The sequence below is a fragment of the Marmota monax genome, unplaced genomic scaffold (assembly GCF_021218885.2).
Source record: "Marmota monax isolate L192 unplaced genomic scaffold, Marmota_monax_Labrador192_F-V1.1 WCK01_AAM20220418_F8-fsc00008, whole genome shotgun sequence".
Classification (NCBI taxonomy): domain Eukaryota; kingdom Metazoa; phylum Chordata; class Mammalia; order Rodentia; family Sciuridae; genus Marmota; species Marmota monax.
Genome location: NW_026694432.1, coordinates 14,204,502 through 14,231,797, shown reverse-complemented (window position 1 = coordinate 14,231,797; position 27,296 = coordinate 14,204,502). Strand labels below are relative to the sequence as shown.

General features: G+C 49.1%; 2 protein-coding genes across 5 annotated transcripts; both read left to right on the top strand.

The window, feature by feature from the left end:
- Positions 1-204: 204 nt before the first annotated feature.
- Positions 205-5,262, top strand: Gjb3 (gap junction protein beta 3). 3 transcript variants are annotated; one of them, XM_058570917.1, is made up of 3 exons: positions 205-632; positions 3,273-4,131; positions 4,662-5,262. In XM_058570917.1, exon 2 carries the CDS (start codon positions 3,307-3,309, stop codon positions 4,111-4,113), a length of 807 nt encoding a protein of 268 aa, XP_058426900.1. In that variant the 5' UTR covers positions 205-632; positions 3,273-3,306; the 3' UTR covers positions 4,114-4,131; positions 4,662-5,262. The 3 variants fall into 3 exon arrangements, with proteins under 3 accessions (XP_058426900.1, XP_046324308.1, XP_046324306.1); XM_046468352.2 differs by having other exon boundaries at positions 210-632; positions 3,273-5,258; XM_046468350.2 differs by lacking the exon at positions 205-632 and adding an exon at positions 985-1,252 and having other exon boundaries at positions 3,273-5,258.
- A 6,375-nt stretch (positions 5,263-11,637) lies between these two features.
- On the top strand, positions 11,638-14,344 carry Gja4 (gap junction protein alpha 4). 2 transcript variants are annotated; one of them, XM_046469331.1, is made up of 2 exons: positions 11,638-11,731; positions 12,826-14,344. In XM_046469331.1, the coding sequence occupies exon 2, from the start codon at positions 12,842-12,844 to the stop codon at positions 13,844-13,846; it is 1,005 nt and encodes a 334-aa protein (XP_046325287.1). In that variant the 5' UTR covers positions 11,638-11,731; positions 12,826-12,841; the 3' UTR covers positions 13,847-14,344. The 2 variants fall into 2 exon arrangements, with proteins under 2 accessions (XP_046325287.1, XP_046325288.1); XM_046469332.2 differs by lacking the exon at positions 11,638-11,731 and adding an exon at positions 11,774-11,931.
- The last annotated feature ends 12,952 nt before the right edge of the window (positions 14,345-27,296 follow it).

Here is a 27,296-nt window from a genome sequence, read left to right as displayed (position 1 = left end):
GGCATAGGTCTCCCCGCAGCCCTTCCGCCGAGGGCACACAGTCTGGCCCCCACTGTGGCCCTCCAAAGTGCAGCTGGCTCCGTCCACGCTGTCATCGGGGACCCGTGGGGGGGTGGGGGCCGGCTTCCTGGAGTGTCCTCACGCAGGGTTGGGGTCTTGCGCCGGGCGGGGACCAGGATGGGCAGGGCACTGGCACAGAATCCGTGGTACCGCGCGGGGGCGAGTCAAGATTGCAGCGTGTCCCACGGCCGCGGCGCTTAACAGTTTGCCGAGGGCCTCACGCCTCGAATCTCATTGGCGCCTTTGCCACAGCCCTGCCCATGGCCACCGACGCCCCCATTCCACGGGTGAGCAAACCGAGGCCGGGCTGAGCCGCGAGCTCTTCGGGAGCGTGCCCGGGGCGCGTGCAGCGCAGGGATTAGAACCCGGGGCCGCCTGCGGGCGGCTGAGGCTCCGCCCCCGACCCTGGACCCTCCCTCCTCGACCTTGGACCCTCCCTCCTCGACCTTGGACCCTCCCTCCCCGCCGCGCGCCTCCGAGACCTCAGAGCGGCGCTGGGCCTCCCTCGGGCCTCCTCTGCTGCGGGCCTCGGGGACGCGGGGCCAGGCCCCAAGGTGGCCGCGCTGCTGACGGTAAGAGCGGGACAGGGGCGGTCCCCGGGGGTGCGAGTGCTCCCGTGCGCTCCCCTGCGGCGGGGCTGGGGGCAGGACGCGAACAGGCGGCAGAGGGAGAGACACCCCAACCTGCCTCCGCCTGCTCGCCCCTCGGTTCTTGGCGGGGTGACCGTTCCAGCTGCTGGAAGGTTCCTGGACCGACACCACCACCCCAGAACCACAAGCTCCCGAGCTGCCCGGAATGAAGGGAAACGGGTGGGAAGGGAAGGGGCTTCTGTCTTTGGAGGGCATCGTAGGGGGGGTGGCCAGCAAAAGCTGGACGCGGTCCCATCTCCGGAGCTGGGATCAGTAGGCACTCAGTAGACTGTGCTGGGAGCTAGTGGTGGGGGACTGCAGGGGTCCAGAACCGGATCCGCCAGTCCACAGCGCGGTCTGAGAGGGAAATTCTTTCCCCCTGAGTCGCCTCCCTCGGGTGTGTCTGGCGGGCGGGACTGGGCCCGAGCACCTGGAAGGTGAAGGTGGGGGCCCAGGAGGCAGCGGTGGAGGGCTTCAGGTGGAAGCAGCTCTTGGGGCTCCTCTTCTCCCGGGCTAGCAGGTGATGCTCCCCTCTCTACCTCAGCATCCTGAACTCTCCCCAGGTGAGTGGCGATCAGGGAGGGAACCTTCTCTTGGGATTCTTACAACAGTCCAAGAAAATAGGACTTTTTTCCCTTTGGAGGTAAAGAAACGGCCAATTATATTAGAGAACTCTTGGGCCACTTTCAGCTAGTAAATGGCAGAGCTGAGGTCTGATTGCAGGCACGACTTTATGGTCACTGCATGGTTCACAGTCCTCCCCAAAAGCCAGGCTTGGGGCGATGAGAGTGGGGCACAGAGGAGGGTCTCCAGATTTGAGGTCTTCCCAGTCACCCCAGCTGTGGGAGATTGTGCTTCCAAGGGGCAGGTGGTCAGGAGGGTGATGCAGGAAGGGGTCCTCACCCTCCCTCTCTCCTGTCCAGGCCCACGCAGCTCCTGCTGAGCCTTCCCACCCCCTCTCTGAGAACTCAGCATTCTCTTGGAGCATTTAGTGAGTGCCTACTGTATGCTAGGCACTAATCATGAAGCCCTGAACAAAACGGAGTTGACATTTTAACTGGGGCACCAGACAATAAATACAAACAACAACAAAAAAATGATAAATACTTGAATTTCAAGTGGTAATTAAGAACTGTGAATAAAAGAAAGGGGGTAGGAGCAGGTTCAGATCCAAGGTCATCCCAAGAAGTCCTAATGTTTGAACAGAAGTAAATGAGAAGGGTCCAGCTATGTGGGGTTCTGGAGGGAGAGCATTCCAGGTAGAGGAATTCATGTAAAGGCCAGAGGCCTCAGTGCAGCCGGAGTAGGGAGAGGCAGAGCAAGCGAGTGGGAGAAGACAGTGAAGATGTAGAATCCGGGGTTCAGTTCTAAACAGTGAGAAGCTAGTGGGGGTTCTAAGCAGGTGGCATGAGCATGACTGAATGGACTCAGGGGCGCACAAGCAGTAGCCTCAAGGCCAGTGAGGCGGCCCCGGCAGTGATGTAGATAAATAAGAGTGACAGTGGCTCAGAGCAAGGCAGAGGCCCACACATGCTCAGAGCACAGGCCCAGCTCCAGGGCGCTCACATGTGCACGCAGGTCCACACAAGCACCTGAAGAGGTGTCTGCTCTCACACCCATGGCAATACAAGGTACACTCAGTGACTCACCCAGCCACACCCTGTGAGTCACTCCAGGGCTGGGAGAAGGATGTGTGATTTAAGGACAGACCAAAGCACACCTCCTCACCACGAAGCCCTGGCAACCAGCATGGCTCAGGGTGGCCGGGACATCCCCAGGCCCAGCACGGGGAGGAGGGGATTGTCTCTACAGAGTCCCTGGATCTGGTGACTACCAGGAGCAAAGCCATAACCCTCCATGTGCACTCAACCCAAAATGGTTCCCATCGTCACTGCCCACTGGCCAGGAGAACTTGGAGGCTCTGGCTCCTCTCCCAGACTTCGTTTCCTCTCTAGAGATTGGGACTCATAAAACCCAACTTCACAGGCTGATGTGGAGGCATGGACAAGGTGACAGGCAGGTGTGCAGCACAGAGGGAGGGGAAAGGTGGAGAGTACAGGCCCTAGCAGGACAGCCTGGCCTTGAGTCAGGCTTAAGTGAGGGACTTGACCTCTCGGCCCTTCACAGTAATAAATAGCTGGCATTTCATGAACATTTACCATGTAGTGTGTGCCTTGCAATTTTATGTCATGTGATTATCAGCTTTTCATCTGTAAATGGGGAGCAGAGTCTATCTGCCCCGTGGGGTCATTATAGGATTAAGTGAGCTTCTGCACACGGGGTGGTTAGCTTCATAATTGGCTCATAGTAAATGCTCAGTGAATGGTCACTGTTAGCAACAAGCACACATTCCCTTCTGCTGGCTTACTAGCTCTGACTGTGAGCAGGTTACTTGTCATTGTATCTCAGTTTCCTATAGGAAAGGGAGGAATAACATGGGAGGAATAATAGTCCCAATCTCAAAGGAACACTTTGATGATTGAACTTGTCTGTCCACATCAAGAACTCAGAACAATGCCTGGCACCTAGTAAATGTTCAATAAATGTTCATTAACATGACAGTTTTTCCAATCATTCCCTCAGGTGGGTGCGGTCCCCCTTGTCCCCACCAGGCACCATGGACTGGAAGACGTTCCAGGGCCTTCTGAGTGGCGTGAACAAGTACTCCACAGCATTTGGGCGCATCTGGCTGTCAGTGGTATTCGTCTTCCGGGTGCTGGTGTACGTGGTGGCCGCAGAGCGCGTCTGGGGTGACGAGCAGAAGGACTTTGACTGCAACACCAAGCAGCCCGGCTGCACCAACGTGTGTTATGACTACTTCTTTCCCATCTCCAACATCCGCCTGTGGGCCCTGCAGCTCATCTTCGTCACCTGTCCCTCGCTGCTGGTCATCCTGCACGTCGCCTACCGGGAGGAGCGGGAGCGGCGGCACCGCCAGAAGCACGGGGACCAGTGTGCCAAGCTGTACAGCAACACCGGCAAGAAGCACGGGGGCCTGTGGTGGACCTACCTGTTCAGCCTCATCTTCAAGCTCACTATCGAGTTCCTCTTCCTGTACGTGCTGCACACGCTCTGGCATGGCTTCGGCATGCCGCGCCTGGTGCAGTGTGTCAGCGTGGCGCCCTGCCCCAACACCGTGGACTGCTACATCGCGCGGCCCACCGAGAAGAAGGTCTTCACCTACTTCATGGTGGGCGCCTCCGCTGTCTGCATCGTACTCACCATCTGTGAGATCTGCTACCTCATCTTCCACAGGGTCCTGCGAGGCTTGCACAAGGACAAACCCACAAGGAGCCTCCCATCCTCCAGCAGCCGGGCCTCCACCTGCCGCTGCCACCACAAGTTGGTGGAGGCTGGAGAGCTGGGTCCCAACCCAGATGATGACACGCTGCAGGCTTCGGCACCCAAACTGAGCCCCGTCTGACCACCGTCTGGGGGCGAGGTGAGAGGGGTTGCATGGTGAAGAGGTCCTGTAGGTGCTGGGAACTCCCACTTTGAACTCACCAAGCTCTCCAGTTTCATTTGGGGCAGTTATTTTTGCTGCTGGGTACTGTGCTGTCCACCTGGATGTAGCTCACACTGCACACCCCCACGGAGGAGGCAGACATTTAAACAAGCAAATGAACCTAATATAAGCATGCCGGGGAGCAGGGCTCTTTCCTGACCCCTAAGGGGACAGTCAAGCCAGGCTTCCCTAAGGGTATAGCACTAGAGGGGTGAGGCATGCTCCCAACGGTGGCCTGGGTGCCGCCAGAGGAGGGATGTTTGCCCCAGGCTGGGTGCACCAGGATCCCTCTGGAGAAGCCACCAGGCTCCACAGGTGGGAAGGTCTCCAGCACAGGAAGTCTGCAGGGGGGTGTGGGAAGAGGCAACAGTTCTAGACACCCAGGGACCCTCCTCCCTCAGCAGCATCCCCTTGCCCCCAAACCTTCCCCCAGCCTCAGTCAGCGGTGCTCTTGTCTTCCTCCCCAGGTGTTCAGCCTGGTGCCCTCTGTCCCCAGGAACTCAGGTGGATATGCCAATAGGAACACCCGCAAGGCAGCTCCTTGAAATCAATAAAGCTGTGTTTTATACAGATTGGCTCCATACTTGGTACTGCCACTCACAGCTCCCTGACAGCAGGGAAGAGCCGCGTGGCTGGTGGGTAAAGCTAGGGTGGAGATGGCTGGGGTCAGGCAGAGCTGGGGTTGACAGGCTGGAGCCAGGGAACCTGATACACATGTTGGTATTCTAGCCGTGGACACAAGAGGGCGCTGTCCTCCCTCTACAACCGCTCCTCTAACCTTCAGAATTAGACTCTGCCCTGAAGACACTCAATCACTGTGCTTTTCATTAGGCAAACCACACTCCCTCCTCCTTTGTCACCCAATCACTGCCATCACAACCTGCGTCCCCACCCTGAGTACACACAATCCCTGCCTTTCACACTCATAACAGGCCTGCATGTAGTCCAAGCCTCGCCCAGCAGTTCATTCAGCCTCTTCCATTTTCCCCACACCAGACCTTACCAGGACTCTGTGACTGCACAGGGGAGTAGGATCAGAGCCTGAGGGACACAGAAACAAACTCACCTGCTCTGCCCCCCCCGCCCCCCCCCCCCGTCGGATGGCTCACAGCCCCACTTCCAGCATTGACTGACCGGGCATTCAGAGGACACCAACACCCCAGGCCAGACCGGAATGGGAAGCAAAAGGGGGTACAAGGATAAACCACCCCAGAGGAACATTTAGTGACCATCAAGGCCAAGGTCAGGAGCCAGAAAAGCCAGAGCCAGTGCAAGCAGAGGCCAGGGCACTGTGGAGACAGGCTGTGGCTCACTTTTGCTGTCCCATGTGGCCCTGGCAGGCGGATGAGCCAGCTGAGTTTAAAGGGCCCAGGGCTGGGCTACACCGTTCACCACACTCCCAGGACTGATCGTTACCGCTTCACAAGCAAACCTTGGACTGAGCTCTCAGGACCTTAGTCTTGGCATCCATACAAAAAGGAACTGGGTCCCAGCAGAAAACAGATGGTCCATTCAAACCAGGTAGCTTTAAGGAGTTTCCAAGAAAGACTGTTTTCAAAGATGTGGACATGATTAAGGGAACCCACAAGGGATACTGCAGTACCTTGGGGCTAGCAGCAGGGTAACATCAGCCAGCAGCTAAGAGATGCATCCCACAACAGCAACCAGACAAATCCCTCCTGCTCTCCCACCTCCTGTTTGCCTGCCAGTGGCTCCCACTGACCCAGGAGAAATCAGAGGGGAAGGGAGCCTGTGAAACAGCCAATACAGGTCAAGGTCCCAGGCACAGCAGGGTGGAGAGTAGCTCTCAGGGGCAGGGAGACTTTACTCAACACAGCACTTGGGACAGTGTGTACCAGTAGAATTGTTATAGGGATCAAAGGAGACACTGTAGATGAAACATAAGCATGATGTGTCCCATAAATACCTGTGTGTGCCAGTGCTCAGGAACATCTCTGCCTGATGCTCAGGCTACATGGTAGGTCAGGACTAGAGGGTCATAAAGTCTCTGAGAGGCGTGATCTTCGCCTACGTGCTGCTGTGCATTCCAGTATCTTCCTGGGTGGTTCCAGCTGCCTGGTCAAGGGTGGCCTGGAAGCCAAAGCAACCAGAAAACATAATTGGCCCTCTGAGTAGGACCTGAGGGCTCGACATGGGCTGAACTTGCAGTCCTGGCCACATTTCTCCAGGATGCAGGCCAAGACCACAAAGGAAGGAACATTCCAGCTTTGCACATCCCATCTTTGGCCTGAGAGCTGTTCTGAGCAAAGCAGCTCACTGACTTCATCCAGCACGGGTGGGGCTACTGTTCACCAGAATCCCCACAAGGGACTTGCTGTCACCACAAGGTGGCTCTCATGTCCCTTTGGTGTTCTCTTCTGAGAATACACCTCTACCTCCCTGTCCCCCACCATACCAGGATTCACTGCAAGTCTCCCTAAATTGTGCATATGATGGATGGAGACGGCACATAGTCTGTAAGTCCACATCTACTGCACACAGTCACGGCCACCCTGCAGCCCAAGGTAAACAGGAGATCGTTTTGTCTGCATTCACCCTGGTCAAAATCCCCCAATGCCATATGTTGAAATCCTGTCCTCCAGTGTGATGTATTAAGCAGTAGGGACTTTGGGAGATGGTCAGGTCATGAAGGTGGAGCCCTCTTGAGTGAGTTTAGTGCCCTTATCATGAGAGAGGATCCAATGAGAAGGTCACCATCTGCAAACCATGAAGAGGGGCCTCACCAAGAACCCGACCATGCTGGTACCCGATCTCAGATTTCCAGTCTCCAGATCTGTGGGAAAGAAGTGGCTTTGTTCAAGCTGCCCAGGCTCTGGAACTCTGTTATAGGGACCCACGTGACTAAGACACCCTGTCACCTCTCACCTGGATTTTGACTTCCATCTCTCTGCTGCCTGCCCCGACTCTGGGAGGCAAACTCTGAGAAGAGGTGGGGAGTGCAGAGAGAGTGCTGGGGAGTTACCCCTGCACGTGGGAAACGGAGAGCAGGATAGAGCCACAAGATCCACCACAGGAGCTCTGAAGCTAAGACTGGTCATGAGGCGTCCTGCACTAGGCAGAAATGGCTGGGCCCTCAACCACCCCAGGGCTCCATTATTGCCCAAGCTCAGCCCAAGAAGCACCGGGCCATCTGGACAGCAGATGCAGACCTGAAAGTGCTAGCCGTTGGAGGCCAGCTGACCAGACTCCACGCTGGGCAGAGAGTGGGAGATGTCTATTTGCCACCCACCCTCATAGTCTCTTCCTAGCCCAGTAGCCAGGGGGATCCTGTCAAAATCTAAGCTAGATAAAACCTACAAAGGCCTCTTATTTACGCAAGGCCTACAAGATCTGCCCCACCCAACCTCCACTGCCTCCACCCCACAAGTGCTTTTCTGTCCTCACCTCTCCTTGGTCACCCACTCCAACCACATCTTGGCTGTTCCTCAAGCAGGACAATCTCCTGCCTCAGGGCTTTTGCATGTTCAGTTCCTCAAAGAGCCACAGCACTTCCTCTCTTCCTTCACAGCTCACCTCCCATGTCGGCTGCTTAGTGCAAATCTCTCTCTTCTATCTGAGGGTGAAACTGGCCAACCTTGCACTTTCAAGCCTTTTTACCTGACCCATAGCACAGATCACTAACATGTCCCAATTTTATTTGTTTGTCGTCCCCCAGCCGGAATGTGAACTCCTTAAGGACGGGGATTTGTGTGGGTCCCCTGTTGAGTCTCCAGTGTCTAGGAGAGTGTCTAGGACAATGCCACTGCACCTGGGAGGTGCTCAGTATATATCTGTTGTCTGGTGTGCTGCTAGGTGCTGGGATATAAGTGAGACCTGGCCACCTGCCCTCAAGGGGCTCACAATCTAATGGGAGCAATATAAAGAAAAAGGAGTTGTTTGATGGGTATAGAATTTCAATCTTGCAAAATGAAAGGATCTGGAGATCTGTTGCACAACAATGTGAATATACTCAATATCATTGGAATGTGATTTTTTTTTTTTTTTTTGGTACCAGGGATTGAAGCCTGGGGTGGGGGATGGGAGGCTTAACCACTGAGCCACATCCCCAGCCCCTCTTATTTTTTTTTAATTTTGAGACAGGGTCTCACTCAGTTGCTTAGGGACTTGCTAAATTGCTGAGGCTGGCTCTTTGAACTTGGGATCCTCCTGCCTCAGCCTCCCTAACTACTGGGATTATAGGCAGGAGCCTATAATTTTGTACCTGGTGCAATTAAAATTTTTAAGATGGCAAATTTTATGTTTTTTTTTTTTAAAGAGAGAGAGAGAGAGAGAAGTTTTTAATATTTATTTTTCAGTTCTTGGCGGACACAACATCTTTGTTTGTATGTGGTGCTGAGGATCGAACCCGGGCCGCACGCATGCCAGGCGAGCGCGCTACCGCTTGAGCCACATCCCCAGCCCAAATTTTATGTTTTAACCACAATTAAAAAAAAAAAAAACAATAACAGCAGCAATGGACCACAAGGCAGTACCTGAGCCACTGAGCACACACAGGTACACCTAACCCAGGGGCAGCTAGCGAGCAGATTGCTGGGAAAAGTGACATCTGAGCAAACACCTGAAAGACTGGGAGTCTTCCGGAAGGAGTCAGGATCAAGTTCATGTTCCCCAGAGTCAAAGAATGAACAATGCATACAAAGGAAGCGAGTGAGCAGGAATTTTATTTTAAAGGAAGGTGAAAGAAATACTCAGAACTAAGCACAGTGCACCTGGGAGAAGGAAGATCGCCATCTAAGTCTTACAGCTCCTCCTTTGGAAGGCACATGTGAAGTTGATGAGCTCTTCCTGATTGGTTCTTTTGCTGCTGTTGTTCTAATTAGTGATACATGACAAAGGAGGATGCATTTTGACACATCATACATAAATGCAGTATAACTTCCTGTTCATCTGGTTGTACATGATGTAAAGTCACACAGGTCATGTAATCATATATGCACATAGGGTCATGAGGTCCAATTCAGCTATCCTTCCTACCTGTATGCCCCCTACCCTCCCTTCGATCCCCTCTATCTAGTTCTCTATTCTTCCCCACCACTGTCACCTTATTGTGAATTAGCATCCACATATCAGAGAAAACATTTGGCCTTTGGTTCTTTGGGGATTGGCTTATTTCACTTAGCATGATGTTCTCCAGTTCCATCCATTTACCAGCAAATGCCATCATTTCATTCTTCTTTAAGGCTGAGTTTTTTATATATATATATATATATATATATATATATATATATATATATATATCTCCCACAGTTTATTTATCTTGATTGGTTCTTGATATTTCAATTGTTCCACTTGCGAGAGTGCAGGCCGGAAGCACATGTTGGAGCATGTTAAAATAGCTGTTCTCATGTCTGCCCTCCCGTCGACCTTTACCATTCCTTCCCTACTCTCCACTGCCTATCTTTTTCTATCTCAGTAGGGACCCGCATGTGAGGGTGCTCCAGGCAGTGGGAACAGCATGGACGAAGACAAGCGGTCACAGAGAAACTCAAATAATTAGATAAGCCTGGGCAATGGAGGGCATGAGGGAAAGGAGTGGAAATGGAGAAGGGGTCGAGGCCTGGATGGGGGAGAACATAAGCCTCACCTGGAAGACAGTGGGGAGCCATGGGAAAGATTTAAACCAGGCAACATTATGGTCAATTCTAGGCAAGGGTGGAGGCTGAGGGGAGGGGTGGAGCTAGAGGCCAGGAGACCGGTTGGAAGGCTGCTGGAGAGTTGGGAGGGCCAGAGGTAAGGAGGATGTGTAGGGTTCTAGGAATGTTTCCCTCACAGAAATGTCCACAGTTCTGGACAGTGTTGTTTTGGCTGGTTCCAGCTCCTTCTTCCTCTGGGGAAGGGACCAGGTTACTGAAGCCCTGACCTCTAGGACCCCTAAGGAAGGGGTCAGAGCAGGGTGAGGGCAGCTTTGACATCACCCCATTCACCCACTTTCCCCTCCTTCCCCTTCCATTGGGTTAGGAAGGCCTCAGGAGAGCCAGGCACAGCCGCAGCGGAGAACACTGCAGCAGAGGCAGGGAGGCGTGGCGAGAGCCAGTCTCTAGGGGCCTCCATTCCCATGCCCTCAGGGTCAGAACTAAGTGGGCGCAGTTGTCCGCTTTGGAATCCCAGGAGTCTTGGCTTGGCTTGGCCCTGAGAGAAGGGCCTAGAAGGGAAAGCCAGCTCAGCCTGAACCCCGGGGCAGCCATTACTGGAGTTCTGAGGTCTGAGCCTACACACTTGCTGTCCCAGACAGAACGAACCTCTGGAGCTGTCCCTGAGCTTCCTGCCTTTTCTGCCCCCTCAGAGACCACCCTGCAGGACCGTCTCATCACAAAGTTCTTATCACAGTGTTTTAGACACTCGTTTGTATGTACCATTCAGGCACAAAGTGCTTAAATTGGATCCACCATCAACCCTGCACCGTAGGTCCCATTACTAGCCTCTTCTATAGAGGCAGAAACTGAGGAACTAGGGCTTAAGCAACTCTGGGAACAGAGACACCATCTCAAACCTCACAGTGTCCGTCCCTACCCCCCTGCCCTGGAGCGCTCTTCTGCTCCACCTGGCTACCCGCAGTCTCCTCCAGGAAAAGTTCCTAACCAAGTCCCGTGACTTCCCTGCTACCATCACCCAAGGGCTGATGCGCTCAATTTCTGCACCAGTCGTGAGAACTGGACCCAGAGACCAGGTCAGTCTGGTTTCTCATGGTTTCTCCACCGGTGCACTTAATCCTCATGGATCTTATTAATGTTCATTAATCCACACAGGAAGCCTGAATAAATGACCATGTGCTCTGCCTCTCCCTTTAATTTCTTTGGATGCCCCCTCCTGCTTAGAGGCAACCTATTGGGGAGGAGGTACCCCCCCACTCCCAATCTCAAGGGCCTCCAGGGAATTGCTTAGTGCCCTGATTCTGTAAATTCGCCCAGGAACAGGGATGGTTGAGACCTCGGGAAGATCATGTTCTAGGTGAAGACCCCCAGATCCACCTCGGACGGTCTGGAAGTCTGGAGTAAAACCCCTCCCTCCCATACGGTTCCCATATCCTAATGAGCCTTAATTGCCAAATCCTGGCCCATACCACCGCCACCTAATAAGTGGTCCCCAGGGCCCATCCCTCACAGCCTCTCAGCAGGCTGCGGAGATCCGCAAATTCTTAATATAATCCTTGCAAATCCAGCCACCCTAAAAGCTCCTGGCCTTGAACTCCTATCCCATGGCCAAAGAAACAGGCGCAGAATTTGCCATCGGGAATTCGATGGCCAGAGGTAGCAGAGGGGAAGAAGACTTAGCCCTCCGTGGACCCCCAAATCACAGTGCCACCTCCCGGGGTGAGCTCAGGGAGTCTTCCCCTCCCAGTCCCCGCCCCGCCTCCCCAGCGCCCGCCGCCCGGCGGTGGCGTTTCCTGCCCCCACCCCGCCCCCTCGGCGCTATTTAAGGCGCCCGCGGCCAGCGCGGTCCAGCAGGGCTCCCGCGGGCGCCGCTAAGGCCATCGTCCCCCACCTCCAACTGGGCGGGCCCGGCAGGCTCGCAGGCGGTGAGTCGGGGCAGGGGATGCGTGACACGGGTCCAGCCACAGCCAGGGGCTGGGGGTTGCTGCGGGGCGCCCGCCGAGATCCCAGCTACACAGGCAGGCAGCGCACACCTTGCCTGCCTCTGGCCAGGCTGCGCACCAGGAGCGGCTTCCCCCTTCCTTCACTGAATCCTGACGGGAGGGGACACAGAGGTGCTCAGCCGGTTAGTAAGAAGGAGGGGAGATTTGAACCCTGGTCTGGTTCCAGAGCCTGTCGCTCAACAGCTTTGGCCCCCCGGAAAAGGCACTCCCTCTTCTCTCCCCACCACCTTCCTTCCCCCTAAATGTTCTGGGAACTTTGAGGCCTGTGTCTCCACCCTGAAAAGACAATTCCTTTCAAAAGTCTAAAATTTGACAGAAGCAGCTTTGGAGGTCAGAGATGGGGCAGAGGAGAGGACAGGACCAAGTAGCCCTATTTAAGTGGCAGGTGCTCACTATTGTTGCCAGGTGAAGTTAATGCAGGAAGCCACCTTCAGTTTCTAAAACCTCACTCAGGTCCATTCCCCACCCCCACTGCAAGCCCAGAGTACAGTGAGGCCAGCTGGGGTGGGGGGAGCCTGAGAATTTGAGCCCCCTAAGAATCTGAAATTAACACCTCTACCACCCACCACTCACCAACCCTGCTATCTGGGAATAGCCAGCCTTGGGCAAGAGGGAGGAAGGGTATGGCACAGCTGTGTGACCTTGGATAAATTCCTCAAATTTTCTGATCCCATAGGCAAAGGAGCTTCAACTCAATCCAGATCTCCTTGGGTCATCCTGGGGCTCTGGGTGGGGACAAGCAGGCACAAATACATGAATACCCCTTGCCCCTGCCATTCAGATAAGTAAAACAAGGGCATACAACTTAGCAGCCATCATCACAAAGCTCTGCTTGGGACCCTGACTCCTTGCTGAGTCTGAGTCTCCTTGCAGGTAGAATGGACATGGGAGGACCACACTCCATTCATACCCATACACACACACACACACACACACACACACACACGAGGCTTGTTGCTAGGTCAGACTGAGAAGAATGCTCCGTTGCCATGCTGATATGCTCTGTCTCCCCACAGACGGAGGCCGCGAGCCATGGGTGACTGGGGCTTCCTTGAGAAGTTGCTAGACCAGGTCCAGGAGCACTCGACTGTGGTGGGCAAGATCTGGCTGACAGTGCTCTTCATCTTCCGCATCCTCATCCTGGGCCTGGCTGGAGAGTCAGTGTGGGGCGATGAGCAGTCAGATTTCCAGTGTAACACAGCCCAGCCAGGCTGCACCAACGTCTGCTACGACCAGGCCTTCCCCATCTCCCACGTGCGCTACTGGGTGCTGCAGTTCCTCTTTGTCAGCACGCCCACCCTGGTTTACCTGGGCCACGTCATTTACCTGTCCCGGAGAGAAGAACGGCTGCGGCAGAAGGAGGGTGAGCTGCGGGCCCTGCCAGTCAAGGACCCACACGTGGAGCGGGCTCTGGCAGCCGTAGAACGTCAGATGGCCAAGATCTCCGTGGCAGAGGATGGTCGCCTGCGGATCCGTGGGGCGCTGATGGGCACCTATGTGGCCAGCGTGCTGTGCAAGAGCATGCTAGAGGCAGGCTTTCTCTATGGCCAGTGGCGCCTTTATGGCTGGACCATGGAGCCTGTGTTTGTGTGCCAGCGTGCACCCTGTCCCCACTTCGTGGACTGCTACGTCTCCCGCCCCACAGAGAAGACCATCTTCATCATCTTCATGCTGGTGGTTGGAGTGATCTCCCTGGTGCTCAACCTGCTGGAGTTGGCGTACCTGCTGTGCCGCTGCCTCAGCCGGGGGATAAGGGCACAGCAAGGCCGGGACACAACCCCCGCCCAGGGCACCTCCTCAGACCCTTACCCTGAACAGGTGTTCTTCTACCTCCCCATGGGTGAGGGGCCCTCATCGCCACCATGCCCCACCTACAACGGGCTCTCGTCCACTGAGCAAAACTGGGCCAACTTGACCACCGAGGAAAGACTGGCTTCCTCCAACCCCCCGCCGCTCTTCCTGGACCCACCTCCCCAGACTGGAAGGAAATCCCCCAGTCGCCCCAGTACCTGTTCTTCCAAGAAACAGTATGTGTAGGGGCCTGGGACTTATGACATTCAAAAGAGGGGTCCTGAGAAATCCGACTGCTGTGGAGGCCCCCTCTCCAGGGCTCTGCAGAGATGGCCGGGATGAGGATGCTGTCTGGCCAGGGGGCCCCACTGCAGGTAGTTCTTGGTTTCTTGGGGTCTTCCTGGTGACCAGAGGGCACTATGGCTTCCACACCCCGGGGCACAGACAGAGCCAGCCCAGGTGCTCTTGAACAAGGGTGTTGTGGGCCTTTTCACCTATCTGGAGGGACCCAGAGCCACCTTGTTCTACACCTACCCTTCTGGAAGAGTGGCCTTTACCTAGGTTGTCCTCTCAACCTCTCCTCACAGGAAAAGGCTAATGGAGGCTGCTGGGTCAGCCTTGGTCACACAGTCAGACAGAACCTGTGCTGGCTCTGGCCCTGTCCAGGAGACTAGTGCCTTATTTTTGTCACTCTTTCCTAGTTCCACTATTTGTGCTTCTAAAATAAATGGGACTTGGCCACAACTGAGGTGTGTATCGATGCTGTCCTGATGCACTTCAGGGAGGGGACTGTTACTTTGCCTGGGACTTTTTTTTTTTTTTCCAGTCCTGCACAAACTGTTTTTGTCTCTTCAGCCTCAACTCCAGCCAGTACCTTAGACCTCAAGCTCCTGTGTCCTGCCTCCCAGCAGCCCTGGGTCCTAACTTTCTGCCTTTTGAAACGTCCCAGGCACTGGCCTCTTCTCTTCATCCCACTGCCTCAGCCCATTTGGGACCCTGGTAATCAACAGGCCCATCAACTGGTGGCCAAAGCAGTGTCTTTTCCTATTCAGCCCCAGCCACACTGCCTGCCTGCTGTGTGCTTCCAACTGGACACTTTGCTTCCCAAGTGTGCCCACCAGCCACGCCCTCCACAGCCCAATTCAAATGCATCCCATGCATCCTGCACCTGTCCCGCCTGATCCTGGACCCCGTGGGGTTTTGGAAGGGAGGGTTACTTTGCTTGTCCTTCCTGCCCTGGCCTTCTCTAGTCCACCCTCCGGAAGGAGCAGCTGAAGGGTCTGCATCTTAGCCGTCCTCCATGCACCCACACAGCCAGGGAGATCAGACCACAGCAGCCTGGACAATCCTTGCCCCACACTTCCAGAACCCACAGTTCTTTAAACACTAGTAGACCTGGAAAAGGTAAAAGTCTTAGTGCAGAAGGAAAAGGAAGATGAGCTTTGGCATCAGAGGGTCCTGAATGTGAATGCTGCCCCCAACATATATAATCCAAAAATTTCACTCCTCTCAGTTTTCTCATATCTAAATGCAGATCACATTGCCTGCCTCATTAGTGATGAGAAAATAGAATATGCCTGTCCTTGGCTCATGATAGTCAAGCAGTAAATCAATTCACACTTCTCAGCAAGGCTAAGAACATCTTCTCTGAGAAGCCCTCCCTGACTTCGCCAGCTCTAGTCTCTCCCTCTCAGGCTCTGGACCACTACTTAATACATGCCTTTCTCAGCAAGATAGTGCCAAGGACCCGCAGAAGCCCCATACAGCATTAGTTCTGATTGTAAAATGGGGGGTTAAGTTAAACTGGGCAGAAACGAGGCAATTCATACATTGGAAAAGGCTGGGAGGTCCTCTTCAATAGAATCCCTCAGCCAGAGGCTGTGAGCTAGAGGTGGGTGTCTTGGAGCCAGCCCTACCCGAGGGCCCTGGGAGCATGTGTTTCTGGTTTCCCCTACCTGTCCTAGTTTGGAAAGTAGCAGGAAGATTTAAGAGAGAAAAGAGGACACTCTACCCACCCCTCAAAGCTCACCAGCTCTGAGTTTGGTGTTGTGCATGGGGTCAGGCTGGGGCTCAGGACTTGGACCTTCCGCAAGACTGGAATTGGGACCTCGACTGGTGGTCACACAAACCCACAGGCAAATAGACTTGGGTTTAAGGGTGAGGACAGTGTGGTGGGGTGGGACATTATGGTTTGGGGAGGGCCAGGATGGTAGGAAGACTTCTGCAGGGAAGAGTGGTTCTGAGTGCCCTCTACCTGCCTTCGCCCACTCGAGCTGCTGTAACAGTACCACAAGCTGGTGGCTGGAATGGGGAAAATCTGTTCTCTCACAGTTCTGGAGGCTGGAAGGCCAAGATCAAGGTGTCTGAAAGGCTGGTTCCTAGAGGCACAATCTGTTCCATGCCTCTCTCCTAAATTCTGGTAGCTTCTTTCAGCTTTTCTTGGCATCTAGAAGCATCACCCCATCTCCCCCTCCATCTTCATATGACATTCTCCCTGTGTGTCTGTCTCCACCCCTCCCTACCCCACCCCCACCTCTAAGCCCTGGTCAGGGAGGCTGAGGAGAACGGTCAGTATATGTGAGACTCAGGCACCTGCTTGGTGGTGTGGCCCGGATGGAACAGCAGGTGCAGGTCTCACTTCTTCCCTTGCTTCTCCTTCCTCTCATTGGCCTATCCCTGACTACCACCCACACCTAAGTTGATAGCAGGTGGTTCTCAGTCCCAGAAAGATCCACCACCTGGAGACAGGAGACCTGGCCCCCACCTCCCACCTCTCGGACTCACTGGACTGTGGTTCTTTCCATTCTCTAGGCCTCGATTTCCCTGCTGTGAACAAAAGGTCTGTGTGAGAAACAGCAATTGGGTACAGGAGTGCTGTATACAAATCATTGATCTGAAGCTCATGAGTGATGTGTTGTTTTTTATGAATCAGAACAAATTCGAGGTTATTTCTATAAAAAGATGAATTCCAGGCACTTGAATTTACATTGCCTTCCTGAGTAGAAAAGAAAGGCGCGGGGTTATATAAAGTGCACTGGGAATTTTGCATAACCCAAGGTCATCTTATCTATGGCCCATGGGAGCATGTGGACGTCATAAAGGTCATGAACGGCAGAGAACTGCTGGGCTGGGTGACTGACCCCATGGTTCTACCACTGACCTCAAGAGCCCTTGTCTGGGGTCCTTCATATCCTTTTCACACCAACCTCGCCTGACTGTGCATGCTTTCAGGAAGAGGCTTCCAACATAGGATTGCCCCAACATCTTTCTCCACCTTTAAGCTTCTCCAGCCAGCCTTGGTCTGACCCCAGGAGCCACGTGACACTCAGCTGTTCTGTCCTTCCGCTAGGCCCTGCAGGCACATGCAGTAACACCAGAGGCCCTGCTCCTCCCATCCCCTCAGCTGACCCTTATTTCCAGAAGTCTCTGACCCACCTGCTGTTTGTCCTCTTTCCTCTTAACATGCGTCACCCTCCCCTATGTGCTGGACACCATTCTCCAGGTGATCAGAATCCAGATTACACCTCGCAACCCAAAACCTCTCCCTCTATTCATGCAATCTGGGATGACATTAACCTTTTAATTTCTTTCTATTTTTCTTATATGGAATTATCTTTCTAGATTTTAAAGGTGATGTGACGTTCTAAAGTCATTCCTTCCAGTCATCTTTCATTCCTAGATCATTAGTTATATTCTAAAAATCTAAGGTTGAGGTCATGGTTAAGTCACTGATGATAAAATCTTATGAGCTTCTACAATAAATTGTACTGTGATGTAATTGCCCTGTACATAAATGTTTTCCAAATTTCCATTTCCCTAAAAGAGAGAGATTCCAAGAAATGAAATCACTGGGTCAAAGAAATTTTAAAATTTCTTACCTTTTAAAATTTAGGGACTTTTTAAAAAAATTTAGGGTATTTTTTTCTGGGTGAAAGTGATTCATTGTAGATGATCCAGAAACACAGAGAAGAACAAGCCCAAGATAAGAGTGAGGGCTCCAACTCCCCCAGGGGAAACGGAGGTGGAGCTATAAAAAGAGGAGGGCTGACCTAGTGCAGTTATGCCCCAAGTCCCTGCTCCATCAGAGCAGAGGTGCCCACCCCCTCACCGTGGAAGGATGGAAGTTTATTCTCTAGAAAGGATAAGACTGTCTCAAGCTGAGGAAACACCATGTAGATGAGGATAGGAGCTCAATTAACGAATATAGAAGAGTTCAGTGGAAGTTTAAACACTGAATGGCGAGATTTCAGCCCCCACCTGCCCCCGCCATTTGATTCTCCAGAACACTGCTGGATAGAAAAGTAAAGAAAGAGGATCTGATCTAGCCTGGAGGTGGGGAAGCCTGCCTGGAGGAGATGAGCTTTCACCTGAAGAGTGAGGCGGGGTGATCTAGGGAGAGCTGGGGAAGAACGTTCCAAGCAGAGGGAACATTTTCCAAGGTTCTGAAGAAGAAAGGGGCTTGAGGCCAGTTGCAGTGGCTCACGCCTGTGATCCCAGCAGCTCTGGAGGCTGAGGCAGGAGGATTGCGAGTTCAAAGCCAGCCTCAGCAACTTAGAGAGACTCTGAGCAGTTCAGCCAGACTCTGTCTCTAAATAAAATACAAAACAAGGCTGGGGATGTGGCTCAGTGGTTAAGTGCTCCTGAGTTCAATCCCTGGAACAAAAAAAGAAAAAGAAAGGGGCTTGATGTATTTGTTGCTCAGGGTTGTTTTCAGTATGTACTACTACCAAGAAAAAAAAAAATCACTTCTTCAATGGTATTGTATGAAAGTCCTCATTTTAAGGCACTTGTACTAGCTTTTTAAATTTTTTCTCATTGCTGGAGTCTAGTGCATGCTAAGCATTATTATAACTTTTAATTATTAATTATTAAACAGCAAGAAAAAAATGGTATCACCTTTCATTACTAATTTCATTAGTAATCATCACCTTGATTACTAATGAGGGTTAACATTTTAACATAAGGCTTCGACACTTTCTTTTTCTTTTATATAGATATATTTATATATTTTTTCCCATTTTCTACCAGGTTTTAGTGCTTTCTGATCATTTTGTACATGTTCTTTATAGACAGAATGCTATGGTCTGACTATGTCTTTCCAAAATTCACGTGTTGAAGTCCTAATCCTGAGAGATTATTGGTATTGGGAAGTGGGACCTTTGGCAGGTGGGCTAAGTCATGGAAGTGGACCCTTCACAAATGGAATTAATGCCCTTATTTTAAAAAAAGAAAAGAAAAGAACTGAAATGGTTCACCCCTTCCACCATGTGAGGACATCAGAAAGCTCAAAGAGGAAGCAGGCCCTCACTAGACATCAAATTTGCCAGTGTCTTCAACTTGGACTTCCAAGCCTCCAGAACCGAGGGGGAAAAAAATAAGTGTTAGTGTTTTGTTTATAAACCACATAATTTGTGGTGTTTTGTTATAGCAGACCAAGTGGGTGAAGGCAGGGAAGATATCAACCCTTTATCTGGCATATTATTAAAAAATTTCTCAGTGTATTATTTTGTCTGCAGAAGTTTATAATTTCTATGTGGTCAAATTTATCAATTTTTCCCTTTCCACAAATAGTATGCTTTAGCCTTCCACCCTACATTAATTTTTAGCATACAATGTAAAGTGAAGTGCTAAATTTACCCTGCAAACAACCCATGATTGGGCGGGGGATGGTGTTCAGTGGTAGAGCACTTGGCTAGCATGCATGAGGCCATGGTTCCCATCCTCAGTACCACCAAAAGAATTAATTAATTAAAAAATTAAGAGTCCAGCAGTGACAGCAGTAGATAGAAATGTGTTAGGCAGGCAGGATTAAGCTCCCCCTGCCCCCAGTTTATAAATGGAGCAGACAGCTTGTGACCAGTGACTCCACTGGGGCCTGAAAGTCTGCCCCAGAACCCTGAGCCAGTCCCTGAAGCAAAGCAGCACTTGATCAACATCCTGATGGACTGGGGACCCATGAACACCAGTGCCCTGGTGTGACTGGACTCAGAGACCCACTTCTTTAAAAAATCTCCAGCCCAAACTGGGCACAGTGGCACACACCTGTAACCCCAGTGGCTCAGGAGGCTGAGGCAGGAGGATCTCAAGTTCAAAGCCAGCCTCAGCAAAAGTGAGATGCTAAGCAACTCGGTGAGACTCTGTCTCTAAATAAAATACAAAATAGGGCTGGGGATGTGGCTCAGTGGTTGAGTGCCCCTGAGTTCAATCCCCTATATACCGCCCCCCCACAAAAAAAAAATCTCCAGCCTATGATCTTCAAGGCCACCTAATTCCCCTCTAACATTATCATATAAACCCCTAGACAACAGCCACTTGGCGGCCACCCTGTCTTGACACCCTGCCCCTGGGTGAACGCTTCTTTCTTTCTACTTAATAAAATCCTGTTACTTTACTCTCATCTTAGTGTCAGTGGATCTCATTCTTTGAATTCACAAGACAAAGAACCAATAAATCCCGTGTCTCAGCAGTACTTTTTGGGTAATCCTTTCTACACTCATCTGTGATATATAGTATATAGCAGTATATAGACCTTGCAGTATATATACTAGACTTTCATACATAAAATTGTCTACCAATTATTGTGTTCCTTTGAGCTATCATTTTATAATATCAGTCTTTTCATTGCTGTAGTTTTGTAAGATACTTTAATAAACACCTGGTAGAAGACATTCTCCTTCTATTACTTTTCCTTTTCTTGAGAGTCCTAGAAGCCAGAGATCGAAGGATAGATAGATAGCTATGGATATATACATTTTTTTTCTTCAGATAGGTGTTCACAAGAGGCTTCTCAGTGGAATCTGACAGACCCACAGAAAAGATATATAAAGATAAGTGGCCTGGGATTTCCCCCAAGGAAGTAAATAGCTGGATAGTCAGACTGTGATGATCCTAATCAGAAGGTCCCAATCATTTACACAGTGTCCAAAAAGCTGTTTTTTTTTCCCTTCATTGACTTAATTTTTATTTGCCTTACTGCACTTGTTAGAACCTCTAATACAATGTTTAATTTCTGTTTGTTTGTTTAATAGTTTTGTTTTTTAGAGCTCATAGCAAAAGATTGAGTTTTTCCTTATATCCTTGCCCTACATATGCACAGCCTCTCTATCAATACCCCCCACAAGAGGGGTACATTTATTTATCATGACCAATAAACCAATAATGACATATCATTATCACCCAAATCCCAGCGATTACATTAGAGTTCACTCTTTTTTTTTTTTTGGGAGGGGGGCGTTGAGTGAGGATTAAACCCAGAGGCACTTTACCACTGAGCCACAACCCCAACCCCTCATTTTATTTTTTATTTTGAGACATGATCTAAATTGCTTAGGGACTTACTAAGTTGCTGAGACTGGAGACTGGCCTCAAACTTTCAATCCTCCCTCCTCAGCTTCCCACATCACTGGGATTTCTGGAGTGCACCAACATGTCCAGTTACAGTTCGGTCTTAGTTAAACAGATTTTAGTGATTCTTTCTTGAGGGGGTGGGATGGGTAGTTCTGCGGTAGAACTCTGGACCTTGTGCATGCTAGACAAGCACTCTACCATTGGACCACATTTTCAGCCCTAGTGACAATTAAAGATGAGCACACAATTGAGGATCTCAGGCTTTTGAGAAAATATCTTATCTGAAAGAGCCTGAAATAAGCAGAATAAAGCTGTCCAGAGTAAGGAGAAATTTTGCATGGAGAATTTTTTAAACTCAATGTTTTATTCAGGATAAAAGAGGGTCCTTGCATCCATGAAATAGGAAGATGAGATTCCACAAAACACGTAGAGAACAATGACAAACCAAGTTATTGGAAAGTAAAGACAGGATAGCAGAATCAAAAACTTCAGTAGATATATTGGAAGTTAGTGATGCAAGTCCCAAAAGCTAGAGTAAAATATTAAAGATAGAGACATTAGAAAAAAAAAAAGATTAAAAATGATCAAAGGATGAGTAAAGGAGGTCCAACTAGCAGGAGTTCCAGAGAAGGAGACAGAAAATATCAGGAGTGTAAGTAATCAAAGAAAATTCAATTATTTCTAGATTGGGAGGCCACCAAGTGCCAAGGGATGAGCAGAGGTCTACCCTATTGAAGAGTTTCAGAACACCAGAGACAGAGATGTGCCTACATGTTCCGAGAGTGAGCCCATAGTTCCATGTACAATCTCAGGACTCAGAATAGCATCAGGCTTTGCAACAATATTGAAAGCTATCAAACAATGGAACAAAGCCCTCAGGATTTCAAGGAACCTGATTTTAAGCCTGGAATTCTATACACAGGCCTGCGATTGTTTTAATGCCATGATTCCTGGAAGGTTTTAACAAATATGCCTATAAAGCCAGCTGGACTTGGTGCCTTTTTTCAAAAATTGTTTGGCAACAAATTGTCTATTCAAGTTTTCTTCTTCATGAATGTATCTTAGTAATTTGTATTTACTCACCAAAAAAAAAAAAAAAAAAAGGAATGCCTATTGGAATTAAATGTTCAGACTGCCTTATTTCTTCATATGATATATCTTCATTCTGTTTGTGCTACAACCAAAAGCACGAAATAAAACTGTTCCTTGGCTTCTGTGGGTGCCACGTGGAGATGTTTTGTAATCAGGGTTAGGCTAGTTTGGTGATATAATGAGATTTTTTTCAACTAAAACCCCTGAGCTTTTTGCAAGTAGGAAGCCACTAAGCTATTACTAAGCATGAGCTTATGTGATTAGGAATTTGGGGAATAAAAGTGACGATCTGACATCTGCACCCATTCAATGTCATCATGTCCACCTCAACTCACTGATCTGACTGACAAGGATCATCCTCTTAAACCTAGATTCTGTCCATCTGGAGTATTAGCCACTCCCAGCTTTGGTAAATCAGATTTCTCCTCCCTCTGATAAATTTAAGGAGCTTAATGTAACGGCATTCCCTGGCAGAGAGGATGCTGATTCTAGAGTCTGGTTGGTTGAGGTTTTTGTTAAGCTCAAAATATCATTTCCAAAAAAGCCATATCCCTTGCTCCACACCTCAAACCACAGAATGGGAGGTGGCAGAGGAAAGTGATGCAGGGAGCCCAAAGTTGAGGTGGGGGGACTTGACTATCCAGGCCATTCAGTGAGCACAAAGGACCTCAATCAGCCCAGCTGGGCCATGTCCAGAGGAATCTCTGGAACCAGAAACAGGAGCTCTCCAGAGGAGAGAAGGCAAATCTCCAGGAGGCAAATGAGGGCAGGAAGACACAGGAAGCAAGCCCAGTATAGGTCCACACAGCTTGCCCAGCGGAGCAGGCCAGGCATTCGGTTAGGATCATGGGTGCAAATGCCAAGCTCTAACCATGGTCAGTCCTTGCCCAGACAGAGCATAATAAGCCAGGGATCCCAGGGTGACTTCCCAGGAGGCTCTATGGTGGCCTCTAGAAGGACAGCAGAGATGAAAGCAGGGCCTTTCAGAGGCAGACACACTGAGAGTACTGAGAACTCTACAATCCAAGCCATGGCATCAATGGGACTTTGGAAATTATTTCCAAATAAGATTAAGCATACAATTGTGTTTCAGCGTGTTTTCAGCTGCTGGGTTTACAGGCGTGTGCCACCACACCTATGACAGCTTAGAAGAGAACCCCCAAATATTGCATGTGAGGCAGGTATGTGACAGAAAAAGAAAGGAAAGGAGGCCACCTTTCTGACCCTGGGGTGGGAACAGGCAGGGAGGCTAGAAGACAGAGACTGCCTTACACAAGGGAAGAATCTTCTCTGGGTGGGGAGCTAGCTCTGAACAGATATCTGAGTAACTTCAATTTAGGGAGGAGGTCCTAGGACACATGGAAGTCTGGGTCTACCTCCCATAATGGAAGCCAAAGTGGGGAGACTGTACCTTTTCCCTGGAACCTAGCAGCCAGGTTTGGCCCTAACTTACATTCAACTAAATCAGACGGTCCCATCAAGGATTCTTCAGAAAGTGGTAGAGAGAAGCCCAATGCATGCTGCGGAGCATCCAGGGACTACAGACTCCATGACCACCACAGGAAATTCCACCCAGGGACAGCAGTACCAGTGTGAGAGTTTTAAGTGAACATTTCTCTGAGGGCATGTTGGCTGGGTGTCTTTAGTCCAATTCTGCTGCTATAACAAAACACCTGAGACTGTCTTGAACCCAGGGCCTCATGCATGCTACCCAAGTGCTCTACCACTAAGCTACACCCCCTAGCCCCAACCAGAAGACATTTTAATCAATAAAAATAGACCCCCAAATGATACAGAAGATGGCATTAACAGTGAAATTTAAGTTATATTATAAATATATTCTTGAGGATATAAAGGAAACTTGATTGTTCTGGAGAAAAAACATGAAATATTTTTTAAAAGACCAAAATGGATTTTGTAAAGAGAAGTAAATGTGATATCAGAAAAAAATACAAGGGATGAAATTTACATAAGAATAGAAACTAGTAAAATTTTTCAATAAAGATGAAGACATGCTAATAGAAATTAGCCAAAATGAAGTACAGAAAGAAAATTATTCAAAGAAATTGAATGACCATGGGATAATAATAATAAGCCATCTAATAATGAACAGGATAATCCCAGAAGAAGAGAGAGAACACAGAAAAAGATTTTGTTTTTCTGTTTTCTGGGTTGCTGTTTGTTTGTTTTTGTATTGTTGTTGGTTTTTCATGTAGGCGATGGAACCCAGAGCCTTGGGCATGCCAGGCAAGTATTCTACCACTGAGCTACATCCCCAGCCCAGAAAAGAAATTTTTTTAAATGACCAAAATATTTCAAATTTGATGAAAATCATAAACTCACAGAATCTCAGCTAAGAAACTCAATGAAATTGAAGCAGGATAGGTATAAACAAAACCACACCAGGGCACATCATAATCAAATAGTTGAAAATCAGAGACAACAAGAAAATTTTAAAAGCATTCAGAGAAAAAAGAAGCATTAAGAGGAACAGAGGGCTGGGCACGGTGGCGCATGCCTGTAATCCCAGCAGTTCGGGAGGCTGAGGTAGGAGGATTATGAGTTCAAAGCCGACCTCAGCAAAAATGAGATGCTAAACAACTCAGTGAGACCCTGTCTCTAAATAAAATACAAAATAGGGCTGGCGATGTGGTTCAGTGGTCAATTTTTGCCCCCAAAATTCAATCCCCAGTACTCTCCCCCACACACACACAAAAAGGAACAGAGGTAAGCACAAAAGAAGACTTCTCTTCGGAAACTAAACACGCTAAAACAAAACAGGACGTTTTTTAAGTTAAAAACAAGGCTATCAACCTATTGCTCTAAATCTAGAGGAATACATTTCAAAATGAAATTGACAGATGCCTACAATGCATATGAAAATATTATGTTAAGAGAAGAAGCCAGTTCACAAAGACCAGGTCTTGTACGATTGCCTTGACAGTTAATGTCCAGAACAAGAAAATCTAGAGACAGAATGCAGCTTAGTGTTACCCAGGCTGGGAGCTGGGGGTGACAGTGACTGCTGAGGGGTACCCCATTTCTTTCTGGGACAATTAAAATATTCTGAAATTGACTGTGGCATTGGCTGAACAGCTCCACGAATGTACTGACAATCATTGGATTGTACACTTTGAATGAGTGAATTGTATGGTAAGTAAATTACATCTCATCAAAGTTGTCATTTTTTTTAAGAGAGAGAGAGAGAGAGAGAGAGAATTTTTTTAATATTTATTTATTTATTTTTTTAGTTTTCGGCGGACACAACATCTTTGTTTGTATGAGATGCTGAGGATTGAACCCGGGCCGCACGCATGCCAGGCGAGCGCGCTACCGCTTGAGCCACATCCCCAGCCCATCATTTTTTTTTAATGAAAGCAAAACAAAGGTATTTCAAACAAAGAAAAACTCATTCATTGCCAGCAGGCTTGCACTATAAGTTATGTTTAAGAAAATTCTTCCAGCAGAAGCAAAAGGATACTAATGGAAATTTGGATCTACATGAATGAAGAGAGAAAAAATGGTAAATATGTGAGGGAACATACACATTTTAAAAATCTCTTTTAATCTTTTAATCAACTGAAGTCAAATCTCAATTATCTTTTAATTGACTGAAGTCAAAAATAATGACATTATAGTATGATGTTCACAGTGTATGTAGGAATAAAACAGAACAGCAGTAACCCATTGGCCAGGAGAAAGAGAATGGAAATACATCTTTACAAGGTTCTTACATAATACATAAAGTGGTAAAATAATATTTGAAGACAGACTATGAAAATAAATTAAAGATATTGTAAACCCTAGAGAAACCTCCACAAAAACATGTCTTAAAATAGAGATACAGCTTCTGAGTCAACAATGGAGATAAACATAATAACATAGCTTCCACTTCCAGAAAGAGGCACCAGAGACCTCCAGAACCAGAGGAATAACGTGATAGTGACTGCTCTAAATTTTCTTTTTGTCTCAAAAATCCAAGATTGGGAGGCTAAGAAGGCAGAAAACGTTAAATGCCAACAGGCACGGACCAAAAAAGAAAAAAAGAAAAAGCTCCAACAAACACTGCTCTCTCTAGACAAAAGCCAAAGAAAGAGGCAGCCTGGCAAGGCAGAAAACTTTGAGACAATAACCACCCCAGGCAAACACCACGGAAAAAAACTGTGCAAGTCACAAGGCTGTACGTGTGTACATTTGCACACAATGTTGTACGGTGAGGCCACACACCCACCCACACTAGCAAAGGCTGGGTGGGGAGCCTAGACTTCCACCCTCAAGATGCTAAAACAAGTTGCTCCCAATACCCTTCCAGGGTGATGTAGAGAAAGCCAAGTAGGGAGCTAGGAAACATAAGTCACATATTTGAAAGAAAGAAAACTGTTTGTATTTGCAGATAACAGGATTGTGTATGCAGAAAATCACTTGTACTTCTGTATGTTAACAGTGAACTTATGAACTTTAAAATACAATACCATTTAAAATCACTGAAAAAAATGAGGAGTGAATCTAACAATATGCATGTTTAAAACTTACACAATGCTAATGAAAGAATTTTTTAAATATTTATTTATTTATTCTTTAGGTGTAGATGGACACAACACAATGCCTTTGTTTTTATGTGGTGCTGAGGATCGAACCCGGGTCCCACCTGTGCAAGGCGAGTGTTCTACCGCTGAGCCACAATCCCAGCCCCTGAAAGAATTTTTTTAAAGAATTAAATAAAGCCAGATGTGGTGGTGCATGCCCACAATTCCAGCGGTTTAGGAGGCTGAGGCAAGTTCAAAGCCAGCCTCAGCAACTTAGTGAGTCCCTGAGCAACTTAGTGAGACCCTCTCTCAAAAAATCAGAATGGCTGAGATATGGCTCAGTGGTTGAGCAACCCTGGGTTCAATCCCTGGTTCAAAAAAAAATTAAATAAGTGGAGAGATTTATCATGTTCATGGATTGGAGGATTCAATATAGTAAAGATAATAATTCTAACTGGTCATAGTGGTGCATGCTTGTAATTCCAGCCACTCAGGATGCTGAGGCAGAAGGATCTCAAGTTTAAGGCCAACCTGGGCAACTTAGCAAGACCTTATCTCAAAATAAAATAATAATGTCTGAGGATTGAGTCAGTGACAGATCACTTGCCTAGCATGTGCAAGACCCTGGGGTTCAATGCCTAATATTAAAAGAGAAAAAAAGAGATAATTCTCTCCAAATTGATATTCAGGATTAAGGGGATTACTATCAAAATCCCAGTAAGTCTTTTTAT

Bases quoted from the DNA above. Each gene is read 5' to 3' on its own strand.
- Gjb3 (XM_058570917.1), top strand. From the start codon at position 3,307: ATGGACTGGAAGACGTTCCAGGGCCTTCTGAGTGGCGTGAACAAGTAC.
- Gja4 (XM_046469331.1), top strand. From the start codon at position 12,842: ATGGGTGACTGGGGCTTCCTTGAGAAGTTGCTAGACCAGGTCCAGGAG.